This window comes from Musca autumnalis, unplaced genomic scaffold (assembly GCF_047663935.1).
Source record: "Musca autumnalis isolate F117 unplaced genomic scaffold, ASM4766393v1 scaffold_5, whole genome shotgun sequence".
NCBI classification, from domain to species: Eukaryota; Metazoa; Arthropoda; class Insecta; order Diptera; family Muscidae; genus Musca; species Musca autumnalis.
The window spans coordinates 35,076,817-35,096,110 of NW_027412088.1; the positions used below are offsets into that span (position 1 = coordinate 35,076,817).

General features: G+C 37.7%; 2 protein-coding genes across 7 annotated transcripts in view; one reads left to right on the forward strand and one right to left on the reverse strand.

Annotated features, from left to right (window-relative positions):
• Positions 1–19,294, forward strand: part of LOC141404907 (uncharacterized) — a 127,292-nt gene that overhangs the window by 51,862 nt on the left and 56,136 nt on the right. The window lies entirely within an intron of this gene.
• On the reverse strand, positions 264–6,618 carry LOC141404908 (uncharacterized). Of its 3 annotated transcripts, none has more exons than XM_073988743.1 (3): positions 6,548–6,618; positions 5,569–6,195; positions 264–722 (listed from the first exon to the last, which is right to left on the reverse strand). In XM_073988743.1, the coding sequence occupies exons 2-3, from the start codon at positions 6,025–6,027 to the stop codon at positions 486–488; spliced, it is 696 nt and encodes a 231-aa protein (XP_073844844.1). In that variant the 5' UTR covers positions 6,028–6,195; positions 6,548–6,618; the 3' UTR covers positions 264–485. The 3 variants fall into 3 exon arrangements, with proteins under 3 accessions (XP_073844844.1, XP_073844842.1, XP_073844843.1); XM_073988741.1 differs by having other exon boundaries at positions 6,513–6,585; XM_073988742.1 differs by having other exon boundaries at positions 6,479–6,557.

Sequence of the window (19,294 nt, forward strand, 5' to 3'; positions counted from 1 at the left end):
AGTTTGACCCCCTAATTTGCATATTTATACTTACTGTTAACGGGTTTCAAAACCTGAACATGTATTATAATTTTGTCAATTGAAATTACGGAATATCGAAATATCAAATGACGCCGTATTCAAATTCAAAATATAAAAAAGAGTAATAATAACAGGTTTTGATAAGTAAATATAAATATAATTATTGATGATTTAAAATGGATCTATTGAAGTAAATTGATTTTTTTGTCTTCTTTAATGGTAATATTTAAAAACAACTAATATTTTTGCTTTATACATTCATAAATATTTATTGATTAAATTAAAAAATTAACAAATTATTTTTGGCACAATTTGAATTTTATTGCAAATAAATTGTTATTTTGTTTATATCCTACGTTTTTTCCTTTTCCTTTTTTGACTATCACAATTTGCTGGAACATAAATTCCTAAATGTCATGTCAGGCCATGACATTTTTTGTTTTTTTTTTTATTTTTATTTTCTCTTAAATATCCACCCCACGGATTGTCAATTTGTAATGCAGCTCATGTTCGCTGGCCAACAGGAAACGTACAACAGTAAAATTAAAACCAATGCCACCCATGACAGGATATACTTTTAAATCTTGGTTTCCGGTTTTGTTTTCGTTATTAAGGTCACCAACGCCATCATCATCATCATCATCAGCAGCATTATTATTGTAGGCATGTATTCCAATTATGGTATGAGAATTTGAATTTTCCTTAAAAAGAAACATCATTTAAAATTATAGAAAGGATGAGTACAGAGGTAAAGGACAAGAAAGTGACAAAAAAATCTAAAAACTGCAAAAGAAATTTTGATTTAAAGAAAAAAATCTTTGGGGAGTTCTTTTGGGAGTTATAGTTGTACAATGATTAGCAGCACTCCTTGCCCATAGGAAACCCTTATTTGGAAAGTCCAGCAAAACAAAAACACATATTTCAAACTTCTTATCATAATGTTGGCCAATTATTATATATACACTTTAAATACGATAAAAATGTACCTCATCGAAATAATGGTTTTAGACCCCATCATTTCAGACAAATTAGCCCTTTCCATCCACGCACGATATCTCTTGAACAGAACAACTCATTTGATCCAAACATTCTTAATTGATTTATTTTGTCCAAACTTAAATCCATTTTGAACATGGCCCTTATAGGTCAACACCTTCCTGTACTACCCCACAAAAGTTAAACATTATTTGCTAAACTGGTGTTTACGATGACTCTAGAAGGTCCATACTTCGCACATCGTAATGTATCAAATTTCAATATGGACTATATCAGTTCACTCCTGACAATTTTTCGCAACAGTGCAATTTAAGAACATGTTTCGGATCTTTTTGAAATGTTTACAGCAGCTTGTTCTCCGGACCCCTATTACAATGGTATTTTTGGAGGGGGACAAGTCAATACTTCCTGAAATAAAAGCTCAAAAGCTCCAAAAAACCCGCCGGCACCAACTTTAATGACTGATAAATACGAATGACCAGAGGGGAGCAGCGCAAATTGATGTCTTAGCACTTTTCACGATGAACAAAGAGGTGGCCACAGCTCACCAGACATCACCATTGTGGGACAAGCAATCCCACCGCGGCTAGTTTTTCGATAGCGGATTTACCCGGAACCACAGAGCACCCGTGTTCCGACCAGCGGCTGCAAACTCAGGGTACACAAGTTTGAATTGGCATAGTTTTTCTGTGTTGGGAGCGGATTCTTTTAGTCCGTGGCAAGATGTAGGAAAACCCAGGACCAATATATATATCACATACGCATCCACAATACTCAAACTTCGATGACTCGTCGTCATCATCAGAATACGCGAATCCCCTGCAGCCACCCACGCAGCGCATAACACCAGCGGTTGTTGCTTCAATCCCGGGAAATTCATCCTGTTTGCAATTTAGTGGAATAGTGGATTTTAAGCGTGTTGGATGTACGATCGTTCCGAGGCGCAAACATTGATTCGGACCACTACCTTGTTGCAGCAAAGGTACGCACCCGATTAAACGTAGCAAACAAAGTACGAACAGGCACAACACGAAAGTTAGACATCGGTAAGCTGCAATCACAACAGATAGCCACAGCATATTCCACTCAACTAACCCAATTGCTTAATCAAAGCCCTCCTCATCCCGATAACATATCAGCGCAATGGCAAAGCATTGCCCACTCCATGCAAACAGCCGCAAAATCCATACTTGGGTACCAGAGACCTCCACCAAGGAATCCATGGTATGATGAGGAGTGTCGTGCTGCCACCGAAGAAACAAATGCGGCATATAAGGCTACTTTACAATCCGTGGCAACGCGTAGCGCACGAGAGAGATACAGGGAGAAAAGGAGAGAAGAGAAACGTCTTTTACGCAGGAAAAAGAGAGAGATGGAAAAGCGGGAGTGTGAAAAAATCGAGATGTACAGGAGCCAGAATGAAGTCCGAAAATTCTACCAAAGAGTCAAGCATCAAACTGATGGCTTTGGTACAGGCACATCCTCCTGTAGAGACCAGCAAGGTAATTTGGTAACTGATACAGATAGTGTACTCAGGATATGGAAAGAACATTTTTCAAATCTGTTGGTATCCAATAGCAGCGAAGAGGACGAAGATACCACAGTCACAATGATACCTTTATAAAGGTCGAAGAAGAATCTGCTAAAGTGGGCCTGGCGGTCAACGGTGGGAAGACCAAGTTGATGGTGTCGACGCGCAATGCGTCCATTGAGCTCGGACCGACTGTGGAAGTTGGTTCCTATAATATTGAGGTAATAAAAGACTTCGTCTACCTCGGCACCTCCGTAAACACAACAAACGACATCAGTTGTGAAATAAAAAGAAGATTTGTATTGGCCAACAGATGCTACTTTGGTTTAAGTAAGCAGTTTAAAAACAAAGCCACATCACGTCAAACAAAAATAACGCTCTATAAAACACTGATACTACCCGTGCTGATGTATGGCTCCGAAGCCTGGGTACTTGCGCAAGCAGACATGACGTCGCATGAACCACGAGCTGTATCTGCTATACAACGACATCAATATTGTTAAACGTATCGAATGCAGCGATTGCGTTGGCTAGGCCATATCATAAGAATGAGCGATGATGAACCCGCTAAAAAGGCGTATTAAGACGGACCGCTTGGCGGTGCACGTAGAATTGGCAGGCCAAAGAATAGATGGCGCAAACAAGTGGATGATGAGATGAAAATGCGCGGTATTTCAGAGTGCGAAGCAACAAATAGAGAGGAATGGAGATCTCTTCTTAGTTCGGCCTATAGAACAAACCCCCTCTCCCCATAATTATCTCCATCATCACCTCTGAACGCCACACTTTCATCAATCATGGGAAAGCTAATTGGCCTAGATTCAGAGAGTGGCCACACACCTGCTGGTGAAATACTTGAAGTGAGACCAAACATCCCAGCAGAGGCGACGGGATTAGCAAATGAACGCGATGAGCTTCGTCTTGAAAACCGCAGTAACCCCAGAGTCAGGGAGTTGGCACTGGAAGTTAACCAGTTGGTAGGCGAGCATTAGTGGAACATCTGAAGCGTTGCAGCACTCTCGAACCCTAGAAAGAAGAAAGACAGGACTTCAGTTACGTTGATGCGAATGCCATCAGGAAAGCTAACTCGCCCAAAGCGGTTGACCCTGCTGGAATCTCCATTGTAATGCTAAAACAGCTGGATGAGCCGGGAGTTTAGTATCTCACTAAAGTTCTCAACTCGTCGCTAACCACCCAAATCGTTCCGGAAGTCTGGAAAATGAGCAGGGTGATCCAGGCAAGGATATCAGCAAAGGTGAAGCGTACAGACCGATTTCGTTTTTTTTTTTTCGCCCAGTTGCCGATCATCAACCTGGGTTCCGTAAGCAGCACAGTGTGACAACAGCGGTACACGCCATCTCCACATATACTAGTCGAGGACTCAACCTGAGCAAGTCGTGTGATAAATCGGTGATGGTGGAGGTCGACTTATCAAAAGCCTTTGATACTGTCAAGCACTTCACGCTGTTTGAGGACAGTGAGCAGACAACCCTCCGGCCATGTTTGAAACGTTGGATAGTCAATTATAAGTGTGATCGCCAGTCGTTTGTCGAATCGATCTACACATGTCCGTATTTTAGATTCTTGCAACCGAGTATCTTTTTTCCATAGGCACGTCAACTTCGAAGATGGGCTATATCGACCCATGTTTTGGTATAGCTCCCATACAACGGTACCTCCATATTTTCGGTATTTTGAGGGTTTTAGCTACAATTCTTAAACGACTGCAATAAAAACTGTCAACATAGGTCCATGTTTAGGTATAGCCCCCATATAACGGTACCTCCCGATTTTCGATATTTTGAGGGTTTTTAATTTTTAACCGAACTAGCTGTAATTTGATAACGGTTAGCTACAATTTTTAACTGAACTAGTTGTAATTTGACATTTTAAAGGTCTAGAGGGTCACCACACTACACCACCAAAAACTGTCAACATAGGTCAATGTTTATGTATAGCCCCATATAACGGTACGTTCCAAATTTCGGTAATTTGAGGGTTTTAGCTAAAATTTTTAACCAAAATAGGTTCTTAGGAGTTGCAAAACTACTCCACGAAAGACTGTCGAAATAGGTCCATGTTTTGGTATAGCCCCCATGTAACAGTACCCATCTATTTTCGGTATTTTGAGGATTTTAGCTACATTGTTTGACGAAACAACTCCTAATTTGACCTCATAAAAATTGTCAATATAGTTTTGGTATAGGCCTCATTTAGAAGCACTTCCCGAGTTTAGGTATTTTAAGAATTTTGCCTTTATTTGTTGACCGAACTTGCTGTAATTTGACATGTAAAGCTACTATTGCCCACAGCACTTCTCCACCATAAGTTGTCTATTGGTCCATGGTTTGGTATAGGTACCTCCCGATTTTTGGTATTTTTAGGGTTTTGCCAAAATTTGTTGACGGAGCTACCCGACATTTGAGGTTCTCTGCAGTCACGAAACTTCCCAACCAAAATTTGTAAACACAGGTCCATATTACAGTACCTCCCAATTTTTAGTATTTTGAAGGTTTTAGCTTAATTGTTTGACAAAACTACCCGTAATTTTACGCTTTAGGTTCCCTGCAGTCATTAAACTTTTCCACCAGAAATTGTCAACGTAGGTCCACACTTTGATATAGCCCCCATATAAAGGAATCAATTGATTGAACACATTTTTAGATTAGATTCGATAATTTAGGGTTACCCGCGGTCGAAGAATTTTTGCACCTAAAATTTTGGACAGAAAAGGAAACGAGTTATTTCATCTTAGCTAAGAATATTTTATGGTGGAAGGTATGACCGGCCAAACTTAACGACTTGTTACTTGTTTTCTTTTATACAGTCAAAGTTTTAGGATATTAAGAGGTTGAAAAAGCCGGCTGATCTCTTTTCTGCAGTTTCTAGTCCCTAGCCCAACATTTCCTGTCCCCAACATTTCCTGAGCATAAAAGCATCTCAGTTACTACAATACCAACGTAACAGGTTCACAAAAACACATTTGTATTTATCACAAACAAACAAAAACAAATACTTACAATTTCCGGATATTTAACATCGAAAATAATTGGTCCTTTCACAACAACATCCTCATCATATAGAATTGAAGAGTATTTAGTAACATGGCCCCATCTAAATTCGTCAGATGAAGAATATGTTGGTTGCTGCTCTGTTGTGGCTGCTGCAATTGCAGCCTTCTTCTTCTCATCCGCCTCCTCCTCTTCTTTTTTATCAGTCACAACGTCTGTGTTCAGCCAAAATAAAGAGGCGTCTGTTGTGTAATGGCCTTGAGATTTTTCATAACCAACTTCATTCCGTCGAATACTTGTGACACCACTCGTTACGGCAATATTTTTCATGCCAAAACTTGTTGCTGGCAACATTAGCGTCGTCATCGTTGTCATCAGTACAAAAAATACCACGGGCTGCAGCTGTGGAGCATTAACCACTTTTGCCTGAATGCAAAAAAATTCCATAGCCTGGGAAAACCGCCACATTCTAAAGCGGCTGTGGTAATGTTGTCTACTCTTGCCTTGTCTAGTATGTTGGAGAAGCTTGAGGGGAACAAAGGTTTCCGTGAGGAAACTTGTTTGCTGTAATTATTTAAAAGTTATCCTGTTTTGTTCCTTTTTTTCGTGGTGGCGCCGTCGTTGACATGTAATGAACTGACAAAGGAAATAAGTTAATTTAGAGTAATTATTTTTTGGGATTTTATGGGGCTTAATTATTATTATTTTGGGAGGTTTCAAAAAGTAGCATGTTGTTGTTGTGAGATTTTGACGTGATGTCAATTTTTTTTTTTTGCACGAACATTTGAGTAGTTTGCGTTCTTAATTATTTATATTTTCTTTTTCATCAACACATTTTTTCACCATGCCACAGAATATTTGAAGCTATTTTAAAACTTAAATTATTTTACTTAGAATAAACTAGTTTTCTTTAATTTACCACAAAACACAAACATTTCCAAAATTACGTTTACCTCACATGACGCCCTACCCTATCCGCTTAACTTACAAAACAAACTAAATTTTTGTCTACTCGCTCCACTTGTTGTGTTTGAAAGCGTTTATTTACTTTTGTTAACTGAAATTAACTTGCAATTTATCGAATGTAAATAAAACCAAGAAGTTATATTATCGCTTACACAGTGGCACAGTGTTACGATACCGTGCAACAGATAATAAACATTCTACACTTTAAGTATTCTGATCACCTACAACAGTGAAATTGAAAAGAATCAGTCGGCGAAATGCCCTCAAGAAAAAACGAGTAAAAAATCCACATTTTATACCAGAGTGAGGCAGAGAAAATTTTTGGGTCCCTCTTGTGCTCTCAATGAGCGTAAATTTGTTGTTGTTCACAACGTGTTAGCATCTACACAGGCTGTGAGCGATAACAAATTTACGCTCACTTAGAGCACATGGGCTCTCTTGTGTGTCACAATGCCTACCCTTGCTTTATACCCTTCACTATAAAATATTCTTAGCAAAAATGTAAAGCTCACTTTTATTTCCTGGCCACAATTTTACTTACTTAGCTGGCCCATTACATAACATTTGTTCCATAGACCGAACTAAGAAAAGATCTACAATTCTCTCTGCTTAGTGCTTCGGAATACCGCGCCTTGTCATCTCGTCATCCAATCGCTGCATCTCGATACGTTTAACTATATTGATGTCGTTGTATAGCAGATACAGCTCGTGGTTCATACGACGTCGATATTCATCGTCAACGAAGATCGGTCCGTAGATCTTTCGAAGAATTTTTCTCTCAAACACGCCAAGCACTGCCTTATCTGCTTGCGCAAGTACCCAGGCTTCGGAACCATACATCAGCACGGGTAGTATCAATGTTTTGGCTTTGTTGGCTTTGTTTTTAAAGTGCTTACTTACGCCAAAGTAGAATATGTTGGAAAATAAAATTCTTCTTTTTATTTCACAACTGATGTCGTTTGTTGTGTGCACGGCGGTGCCGAGGTATACGAAGTCTTTTACCACATCAAAATTATAGGAACCAACTTTCACAGTCGGTCCGAGCTCAATGGACGCATTGCGCGTCGACACCATCAATTTGGTCTTTTCGCCGTTTACCGCCAGACCCACTTTCGCAGATTCTGCTTCGACCTTCCTAAAGGTATCAGTTACTTCCTTTACTGATCGTCCCATGATGTCTATGTCATCAGCATAGGCAAGTAACATGTGGCTATTGGTGTTAATTGTGCCATTTCTTTTGACATTTGCATCTCGTATTACCTTTTCCAGCAAAATGTTGAATAGGTCACACGAAAGGCTGTCTCCTTGTCTGAAACCTCTTTTGGTACAAAATTCTTCGGAGAGGTTCTTTCCAATTTTAACTGAGGACCTAGTATCAGTTAGAGTCATCTTACAAAGCCGGATGAGCTTTGCGGGAATACCAAATTCAGACATTGCATGGAATACCTTTGATCGGAGGGGACTGTCGAATGCTGCTTTATAATCGACAAAAAGATGAAATGTGTCGATCTGCATCTCTTGGGTCTTCTCTCTGGTCAATGGTGGACTTGCCAGGTCTAAAGCCACATTGGTATGGTCCAATTATCTCGTTGACCATAGGCTTTATTCGTTCGCACAGTATCCCTGACACTATCTTATAGGCAATAGGGAGTAGACTTATGCCCCTATAGTTGGAGCATAAAGGCTCAGGTTCCAATCGTCGTGTACGCGTTCTTCCTGCCAGCGTGTCGCATCCGGTTTTAAACAGCTCGGCTGGTAGACCATCTGCTCCTGCTGCCTTATTATTCTTCAGCCGGTTTATTGCTGTCTTTACCTCATCTTGGCCGGGTGGTATACATTCAATACCATCTTCTGGGATTGGATCTGTGATATCTTCGTCGACTTCGCTACTATTGGATACCAACAGTTTGGAAAAATGTTCTTTCCATATCCTTAGCACACTGTTTTGCCATTGTCCTGATATGTTATCGGGACGAGGAGTGCTTTGATTAAGCAGTTGGGCAGTTAAGTGGAATATACTGTTACTGTTTATTGTGATTGCAGCTTACCGATGTCCAACTTCCCTGTTGTGTATGTTTGCGCTTTGTTTGCTACGTTTAATCTGGTAGTGGTCCGAGTCTATGTTTGCACTTCAGAACGATCGTACATCCAACACGCTTGATGCATGTCTTCCATCTATCACAAAGTGATCAATTTGTTTTCTTGTTCTTTGATCTGGCGACAGCCAAGTGCCATTATGAATATCGAGATGCTTAAATCTGGTACTGCTAACTACCATGTTTCTTGCAGCAGCAAAGTCTATCAGCCTGATACCATCGTCAGATGTTTCACTGTGGAGACTGAATTTCCCGACTGTTGGGCCAAAGATATTCTCCTTTCCAATTTTGGCATTAAAATCGCCTAGTATAAGTTTAATGTCATGGGCAGGGCAACGGTCATAAGTTTCTTCTAAGCGTTCGCAAAATATATCTTTGGTCTGTTCGTCCTTGTCTTTAGTGGGAGCATGAACGCAAATAAAGTTGATGTTGAAGAATTTTGCTTTTAATCGAATTGCAGTGAGTCTTTCATTCACTGGGGTGAAGCTGGAGACCAGGTGTTTTAACCTACGACCAACTACAAATCCGCAACCAAACTCATGCCTTGTGTCATGGCAGCTATAATACAGTGCGTCACCTTTAGGTGTTGTTGTGACGCCTTTCCCTTTCCATCGTATTTCCTGTATGGCAGTAATGTCGGCCTTGTACTTTTCAAGTAAATCTGCCAATGCGTAAACTGCACCTTCTCTATAAAGAGTGCGAACATTCCAGGTGCAGATTCGCAGATCATGGTCCTTAAAACGTTTGCGGAGTTCGTCAACTTTAGAGGGCTTTGTTTTTCTTTTCTATCCTTTTTCATAGTAGGGAAGGGTTACTAACCCGACGCCCAAGCCCAAGTTTTTAACGTTCTTATGGGTGAACCGCCTCCAAATTTTAAACATAGTTTTATAACGAGCCCAAAAGAGAGAGAGAAAAATTAATGGATGTAGGGTCCACATTTGGGTATAGCCCCCATATAAAGGTTCCGTCCGTTTTTTATATTTTCACGATTTTAGCCAAATTTTCCAATCGATTTTTTTCCAAATTTTCCATTTTGTGTTTGGAACAGCATACCTCCTTGCAACAAATGTTCATTATAAGTCCAATTTTAGATATAGGTCCAATATAAACGTACCTCCCGATATTCGGTATTTTGACTATTTTAGCCTGATTTTCTAACCGAGTTGTCTGTAATTTTGTATTTTGACTTCGGAAAGAACACCATACCTCCGTGCAAAAAAATGTTCAATATATCGTTCATTTACCCAAAGAGTGGCATAACTCAAAAAATGCGTTTTCTGAGTTAACAATTTTTTCTACTACTTCTCCTTTTATCTTGTGTTAAATTTTCATGATGATATCTCTAAAACTCATCGAGTTACAGCTCATTTACTACGAGTTTGGCATAATTCAACAAAACAGATTTTTGAGTTTATGAAGCACTAAAACACTTCAAACCATGCTTGATCATGCACAGAAATTTAGCACTGATATCTGGCTAGTTGTTTGCAAAATATGGTCCAAGTGGTTATTCTATTTTTTGTGTAATAATATTTTTAATTTGGGAAGTCAAATTTGAATCGTCAACTTAAAACGCGTTTTTTCTCGAAACTGGATTTTTTTGAAATATGTCACTCTTTGAGTAAATGAGCGATATGTTCAAGTTTAGGTGTAGCTCCCATATAATCGTACCCCCGATATTCAGTATTTTGACCAATTTAGGCAAATTTCCCACCGATTTGGCTGTAATTTTGCACTTTGAGCTCTGAGGGAACAACACACCTCCACGTTTAGAGGTATAGCTCCCATATAAACGTACGTCACGATTTTCGGAATGTTGGCGATTTTACAGGGGGGGGGGTAGCTGGATTTTTTTTTATCGTAAACTAGAGACTTTCTCCTGTATTTAAAAAAAATATGGACTTGCCCTTACGGTGCCAACATTAGTAAAACTCAACATAAATGTATAATAACGATATTGAACATAACACAAAAAGTCATTTACAAAGAATTTATTTTTAAGGAAGTTAGAAATTGAACTATGAATTTGATTTTTAAATAAATAAAATAAAATTTGTAGCCGTAAATTTTTCGATTTTTGTCCACAGGTGAAAAGTACCGAAAATCGGGAGGTTCGGTTATATGTGGGCTATACCAAATAATGGATCCATATTGCCAATATTTGATGACTAGGAACCTCAAATGCCAATTTACACACAGTTGCGTCAAAAAAATTAGCTAAAATCCTTAAAATACTGAAAATCGGGAGGCACCGTTATAAACCTGAATCTTCGTTAACAATTTTTGGTGGATTGCCAATATTTGGTGGATAAGTTTTGTGACGACTGGGAACCTCAAATGTCAAATTATGGGTAGCTCCATCAATACATGTAGCTAAAATTCTGAAAATACCGAAAATCGGGATGCAACGTTGTATTGGGCCTCCAAAACATGGACCTAGCTTGATGACTTTTGGTGGAGAAGTTTCGTGTCAAATTCAAGATAGTTCGGTTTAAAATTATAGCTAAAATCCTGAAAATACCGTTATATGGAAGCTATACAAAAACGTGGACCGTTATTTCCCATCGACACACTTGACCTGCCTGCAAACAAAGACACATATTCACAAAATGTCTTCGTCCTATCTCCATATTTGTGCGGTACCACCCGTTTTTCGGTATTTTGAAGGTTTTAGCCACTTTATCTAAACGAAATGGCTGAAATTTGGTAGTTAGTATTCTTTGGGGTCACGAACGATACTTTCCTCCCGAACTTTGTTTGTATAGATCCACACTTTGATGTAGGCCCCATAAAACTATACAACCCCGTATTTTCAGTTTTTTTTAAGTTATGACACTATTTTTCTATTTTCATTAAAATCAAAGTATTTACCTATTTATATTTTATAAAAAATATTAAAATTATTTAATTAATTCTCTTTCGAGTTTATTACCTATTTATATTTGATTATCAAAAAAAAAATTATTCAAAATACTGTAACTTCTGTTACCTTAACACACACATCTTGTCAAATGCATTCATACATTTGGGTCTGGAAAAAATGCGTACAACTTTAGCCATAAAAATCCCAATCAGTAAAACAACAACATTCATTCCATAATTGATAAGAAATTCTATTATCAATCACAAACCCCACTCACCTATCATTTGTCATAGCAAGTAATGTGTGCCCTACAATATACAGTTATATTTAGTGACACTGCCTACACCCAAAATAATGGTAATATCTTTAATGAAGGCAAGTCAAATATCCGGTGGATTTCTGTCACTATTCTGCCTAAACTAAAATAATTCAGAGTAAACAAAAATAAAAATATTTTCATTAATTTCTCGCTGAATGATCGGAGATATTTCACAAATGAAAAAGGAATGCCGAAAAGATTCCCACACAACACAAAGATTCCCAACCAACTTATGTTGGCATATCGGCTGTGGAGTGGCTTCTCCTGACCATGCTTCGAATCTTATTCTTACACCGAAGTTATTGTAATACTATAATTATGAGTTCAAGGTTTTTCAAATGCAATGTGTTTTACAGTGACGACTTCCATGACAAACGCAGCCTAAAGACATGTAATTGCATTCCAATAAAAAAATTAAGAAAACAAAACCAATATCATTTTATTACACCAAGACTCTAACGCTGCATCACTGATCGATATCCAGGTCACCACTATGTTATCACTTAATAATGATAACAAGACACCTTATCATTAACGAATATCAAATTTACCCTCAATTTGTTGTTCCATATTACAATACACTAATACACTGTACTATCTGTTAGTCAATTGCTTTGACCCAAAAATTGATAATCACCCATCGTAATATTAGACATACTTTTTGGAATTCAATGGCAATTTATTTGATAATCGTATATTTCGTAGATCCACTTCTTAAAGTATTTTAGAAATGGAAATCCGGGCCCTACCGAAGAGTAAGAGATATACCCTCAGCCTCGGACCTGCAGAAATAAAGCAACACACAATACTTTTGACGCCTAACTAGGATTGCACATAGGTTTCAATCAGGAAATTTTTGGCCAAAACCCTATTTTTGAAGTTTAGAAATTTTAACTTTTTTTTTGCACAGAATAATAAAAAACACCTCAAGTCATCTGAAAATAATTAGTTTTTGTAAATAACGTTAGTATTGGTTGATTGGCGCAGTACTAAAGTTGACACTTTTTTATGTAAAAATAAAACGGACTTTGTGCTGTAAAATATAAAATTTTTGTTGTATTGCGTCGCTGCATAAATATAAAGAAGTGAGACCAAAGTTATTATGAATCGGGAAGCTGTTAATGAGTACTTTCATAATATTTACAAAAAGGGCTATGAAATTTGTAAAATTAGCGTAATAAAATCAATTTTTATATATATATATTAAAAATTATTTTTTACAAATATTTTTAAAATATATTTAAACTTTTAAAAAAATGTCCAAGTTTGTCCACCTCCAAATTGATTTTGGAAAATAGCTGGGGGTCTGAACTAATAAATTGAGAAATAAATTCTTGCTCAAATTTGCCACAGTTAAAATAAAGTGGATTTTTCTATTTTAAGATGGGAGAATTTTTTGTAAATACCTGTTGTGACTGTACGTAGTATCCAATTGAAATAGAACGGTAATACCTACATCTATCAACCGATTTTTCTTAAAATTCATATTTAAGGGTTTCAGAGTGTAGAAAACAAGTATGTGTAAGTTTTTTGAAAATAGGTCCATTTTTTGTCATAGCCCCCACATAAAAGTACCGTCCGATTTTAGATATTTTGTGAATTTTAGCGACACTTTATGACCGATTCGGCTGAAATTTGGTATTTCGACCTCTTGGAAGATATGAATCCTTCGTACCAAAAATTGTTAACATAGGTCAATGTTTTGGTTTAGACCCCACACAACGGGACCACCCTGTTCAACAAATTTTGGCAGTTTTTGGTCATTTTGGTCGATAAAACGTAAGAATTGCTGTTTGTACACATGTATTAAAAATAATAATTAATTTCAACACAAAATGGACGTTGAAATAGTTTTGGCCAGAAAATTTGGATTTGGGACCATTGTGGATTGTTGAGTTTTTTGGTTAATTTCTCAGGAAGTATGGACTTGCCCCCGAAAAAAATTTTAATTTTGACGATTCAATCAATATTGCAACCTGTAGCGTCATAACTAGACACCGGAATTTTATGCAACCCGTATTTTTGGCCCGATTCATGTCAAATTTTGGGACTGGGCATATTTTTGGCTTCTGATTAAATTGCAATCGAAACATATGACATATGCAAAATTATGCAAAATCCATAAATTTTTGCATATGCAAAATTTATGCATTTTACATATTTTCTTATGCAAAAATATTTCAATAATAGGTACAAAAATGTTTATATGTAAAATTTTTCTGTTTAAAATTCTTTTCAGACAAGTCAATAAAATAGAGAAATGTATAACCACAGCCTCAACCTTCAAAATATCGAAAATCGGAAGGTATCGTTCTATGGGAGCTATATGCAGGCCTGAACGTAAACCGACAAATTTTAGGTGGAAAGTTGTTTACCCCCAAGGAAGACTTAACACCAAATTTTGAGGCCACAACCTTCTAAATATCGGAAATCGGGAAGTACCGTACACTGGGGGCTATATGAAGACGTGGACGTATACCGACATATTTCAGGTGGAAAGTTTTATACCCCCAAGGAAGACTTAATACCAAATTTCGACCATTTCGGAGGGATATTGAGGCAACAACCTTCAAAATACCAGAAACCGGAGGTACCGTTCTATGAGGGCTATATAAAGACGTGAACCTATACCGAGAAATTTCAAGTAGAAAGTTTTATACCCCAAACGAAGACTAAATACCAAATTTCAGTCATATCGGCTGAAATGTGGTATTAAGTCTTCGTTAGAGGCTTGAAACTTTACACCTGCAATTTGTCCGCATGGGTCCACGTCTTTATATAGCCCCCATAGAACTGTACCTCCCGATTTCCGATATTTTGAAGGGTGTGTCCTCAACATCACACCTTAATGGCTGACATTTTGTATAAAGTCTTAGTTGGGAGTATAAAACTTTTTGCCCGAAATTTGTCAGTATAGGTCCACGTCTTCATATAGCCCCCATAGAACGGTACGTCCCGATTTTCGGTATTTTGAGAATAGTAAGCTACTTGTTTTGTCCGAATTAATTGTAGCTTGATATTTGAGGTTCTTAGTGGTCACAACACTTCTCCACCCGAAATTGTCAATACACGTCCATGTTTTGGATAGGCCCCAAATAAGGGGAACTCCCAATTTCCGGTATTTTGAGAATTTTACCTATTTTTGACCGAATTCCATTGCTTTTTTAGATTTTCCGTGGTCACACATCTTCTTAACTAAAAAGTTTCAATATACGTTCATGTTTTGGTATAGGTCCCATATAGCTATACCCCCAATTTTCGATATTTTGAGAATTTTTCTATGTTTTTGGTCCGAATCTTCTGTAATTTGACATTTAATGTTCTTAGTTGTCACAACACTTCTCCACCAAAAATTTCCATGGATTGTTGTCGATATAGCTCCACGGTTTGGTATAGGCCCCATTACAGGCCAGGTCCGTGTCTTGTAATCACTCTAGCATCCACAAAAATTGAGCTGAAGCGCTATACTTTGATACCAGGGTATCAAGGGCAGGTCAAGTTCGAAGATAAGAGATATGGGCCCATATTTTTGTACATCCCGCACATTACCGCACCTCCCGATTTTTGGTATTTTGAGAATATTTAGCTACTTGTTTTGTCCGAATTACTTGTAGTTTGATATTTGAGGTTCTTAGTGATCACAACACTTCTCCACCCAAAATTGTTAATACAGGTCCATATTTTGGTATAGGCCCCAAATAATGGGACCTCCCAATTTCCGGTATTTTGAGAATTTTACCTAATTTTTGACCGAATTTCATCGCTTTTTTGATATTCTCCGTGGTCACACAACTTCTCCACCAAAAAGTTTCAATATATGTACGTCCAAGTTTCGGTATAGGTCCCATATAACTATACCCTCGATTTTCGATATTTTGGGAATTTTGCTATGTTTTTGGTCCGAATCTCCTGTAATTTGATATTTTATATTTTTAGTGGTCATAACACTTCTCCATTAAAAATTGTCAATACAGGTCCATGGTTTGGTGTCGATATAGCTCCATGGTTTGGTATAGGCCGTATTATACCCTACCACCCTATTTGTTTATACCCTCAGCATGTATGCTAACGAGGGTATATACACTTTCATACGGGCAAAATGTGCCTCATCGAAATAATGGTTTTACACCCCAAGTATGTTTGGATGAAATATGTTTCAGACAATTTGGAGTTGATTTAGCCATGTCCGTTCGTCTGTCTGTCTGGCTGGCTGGCTGGAGCGCACGATAACTCTCGAACGTATTAACCGATTCGTTCAAATTTTGGCTTTCGTAATATTTTGTCCAAACTTAGTTTAAGTTCGAAGATGGGTTATATCCGTCCACTCCTTCCAATATCTCCCTTACAAAAGTTCGGAAATGTTTGGAAAATTTGTGCGCACGATAACTCTTGATGGAAGTAACCGATTTGGTCCATACTTTGCACATCGTGAAATGTGTACCAGACTTAGATGAGATTCCAATATGGACCCAATCGGTCCACTCCTTCGCGTACCTCCCACACAAAATTTCGGAAAAGTTCAGTTTAGGGCCATCTCTCGAATCGCTTTGATTTTTTTTTAGCAACTTGTATTCACTGCCCTCCATACGACGGTACAAGTTTCATCAGGGGCAAGTCCACACTTCCTGAGAAAATAGCCTGAAAGTTGAAAAAAAACCCTATGACACCGTGTGAGATGGTTGGAGCACACGATAACTCTCGAACAGATTAACCGATTCGGTCCAAAATTTGGATTTCGTAATACTTTGTGCAAACTTAGTTTTAAGTTCGAAGATGGGTTATATCGGTCCACTCCTTCCGGTATCTCCCCCACAAAAGTTCGGAAATGTTCGGAAAATTTGTGCGCACGATAACTCTTGAAGGAGTAATCAATTTGGTCCATACTTTGCCCATCCTGAAATGTGTACCAGACGTAGATAAGGTTTCAATATGGACCCAATCGGTCCACTTCTTCGGGTACTTCACACACAAACTTTCGGAAAAGTTCAGTTTAGGGCCATCTCTCGAATCGCTTTGATTTTTGTTTTAGCAACTTGTATTTACTGCCCTCCATACGACGGTACCAGTTTCATCAGGGGCAAGTCCACACTTCCTGAGAAAATAGCCTGAAAGTTGCAAAAAAAACACTATGACACCGTGTGAGGAGGTTGGAGCGCAAGGTAACTCTCGAACGGATCTGCCGATTCGGTCCAAAATTTGGCCTTCGTAATATTTTGTGCAAACTTAGTTTAAATTCGAAGATAAGTCATATCGGTCCACGCCTTCAGGTACCTCCCCCACAAAAGTTCAAAAATGTTCGGAAAAATTGTGCGCACGATAACTCTTGATGAGAGTGACCGATTTGGTACATACTTTACACATCCTAATATATCTACCGGATATAGATTAGGTTCGAATATGGACTATATTTGTCCACTCCTTCGGGTACCTCCCACACACAATTTTGGATAAATTCACTTTAAGACCTGCTCTCGAATCACTTTCATTCTTGTAGAAGCAACTTGCTGTCTCAATTACGACAGTATGTATAAGTTTTTTCAGGGGCAAGTCCATTTTTCTTGCGAAAAAAGCTCGAAAGTTGTAAAAAAAACCCCTATGGCACTATATGTAGTGGCTGGAGAGCTCGAAGCGAATACTGCGTTCGTCCACACTTGGATATTGTAATATTTCTTCGAATATTGGTTGAAATTCGAAGGTGGTGCTTATAGGTCCTCTCCTTCCGCGCGATTTCTCATAGACCAAGCAACCGATTTGCTCCAAACTTTGGATCTCTAAATACTGTCAAAACTTAGTGTCTGTTCAAATCCACACAAATGTTCAACATTTTTATGTGGTTAAGGGTCTGTTCGAGGATCCTTTGGACATTTTTACCGAAGGTTTTCCTAGTGGCCCTGTTTACAGCGATATTATGTTTTTCGTAGGCTAGTGTGATAAAAAAGCCCTATATATCGATATCCCCGCAAATTTTTGAGCTTTAATCCTATCCATACTTTTGTCGGTTCATACGTCGAAAATTTTGGAAACCCCCCTCAATACATAAGTTTTTTTTTTTTTAAAAAAAAGTATTTCAATCCCCACAGGCTGAGGGTATATCTATGCCGGCAAATCCGACTGATACTTTTTTACTTGTTTTTTTTTTTTTTTTTTTTTTTGAGAATTTTATGTAATTTTTGACCCTATAATTTGCAATTTGAAATTCCTAGTGGTCACACAACTTCTCCACCAAAACCTGCTAATATAGGTCCATAATTTGATATAGAATTTTGAGAATTTTATCTATGTCTTTTGTCCGAATCACTTGTAATTTTCTCCATCAAAAATTGTCTATACAGGTCCACGGTCTCATTATACGGTGCCACCCTACTTTCGCTATTTTGAGAATTTCAGCTTTTTGCAAAAATGGGAGCGATGAAGACCTTTAGGACATTGCTGCTAAAGGCGAACCCTAATTCTCCACCAAATTTCAACTCTTTGGGAATTTCTGATATTTTCTCTTTTTATGCATGTCTATTCAGACTAGGCTATTAATACAATTTTTTATATAAGATTCCCCCTGGTGGAAGGTATAACAACTTCGACGCAACGAGAAATATCACAAAGCACCCAGCATTAAACCTATGCTCCTACGTGGGTTTCATGCTGCTACAACAACAACAACAAGTTCGCTTGTCTGTTATTCTTCTAATGATTGAAGACTTTGCCCTTAATTACATTTAACTTGATCTGGTTCACAAATGAACTTTGTCATCTACTAAAATAACACCAGATAACTATTCTGAAGAACTAAGAGAGCTAAGGTTCTTGATTTCTTTATAATTCATATTTAAATACATACATATAATAATAAAATAAAAATTCAGATCTACATTCATACATATTTTCCCATACACATCATTGAAGTGACACGGGAGATTTCTCTCATACCAATGAGTACACGCGGATTTTACAATTTACAAGGTGAAACAGAAACTACAACAACAATACTATTTTGATTAAAACTTCTTCAAGTTGTCAAAATTTTTGTTTACATTTTAATACGAATTAATACACCATAACGATGAATTTGACAAATTGGGTGAAAACATATGGCCTTAGTGTTCCACTTTGTATATTGCACCGTGGACCTAATATTTTTCGAAGCGTCCGAACGGAAACTATGATGTTTTTGTCCGGTCTGGGATCCGAACCGCAGACCATATGAGTGCAAGGCGCACGTGCTTACCATTGCACCACGGTGGCCCCCAATTTAGATTCTATTTAAGAATATTTTTCGAAGGTCTATTAAAGCTGCCAATTAACAAATTAATTTTTTTGTACACGTTGCCAAACAAACTTATACTAAATTCATTTTAAATAAAATCCAGAGACATTTCTCATAAAAAGATTTCACATTTCAAAAACAAAAAACAAAACATCGAATAACAAATGATAATTTTATTTATTTTAAATTCGCACAATAACTATCGCAACTACGACAACCAACCAACCAGT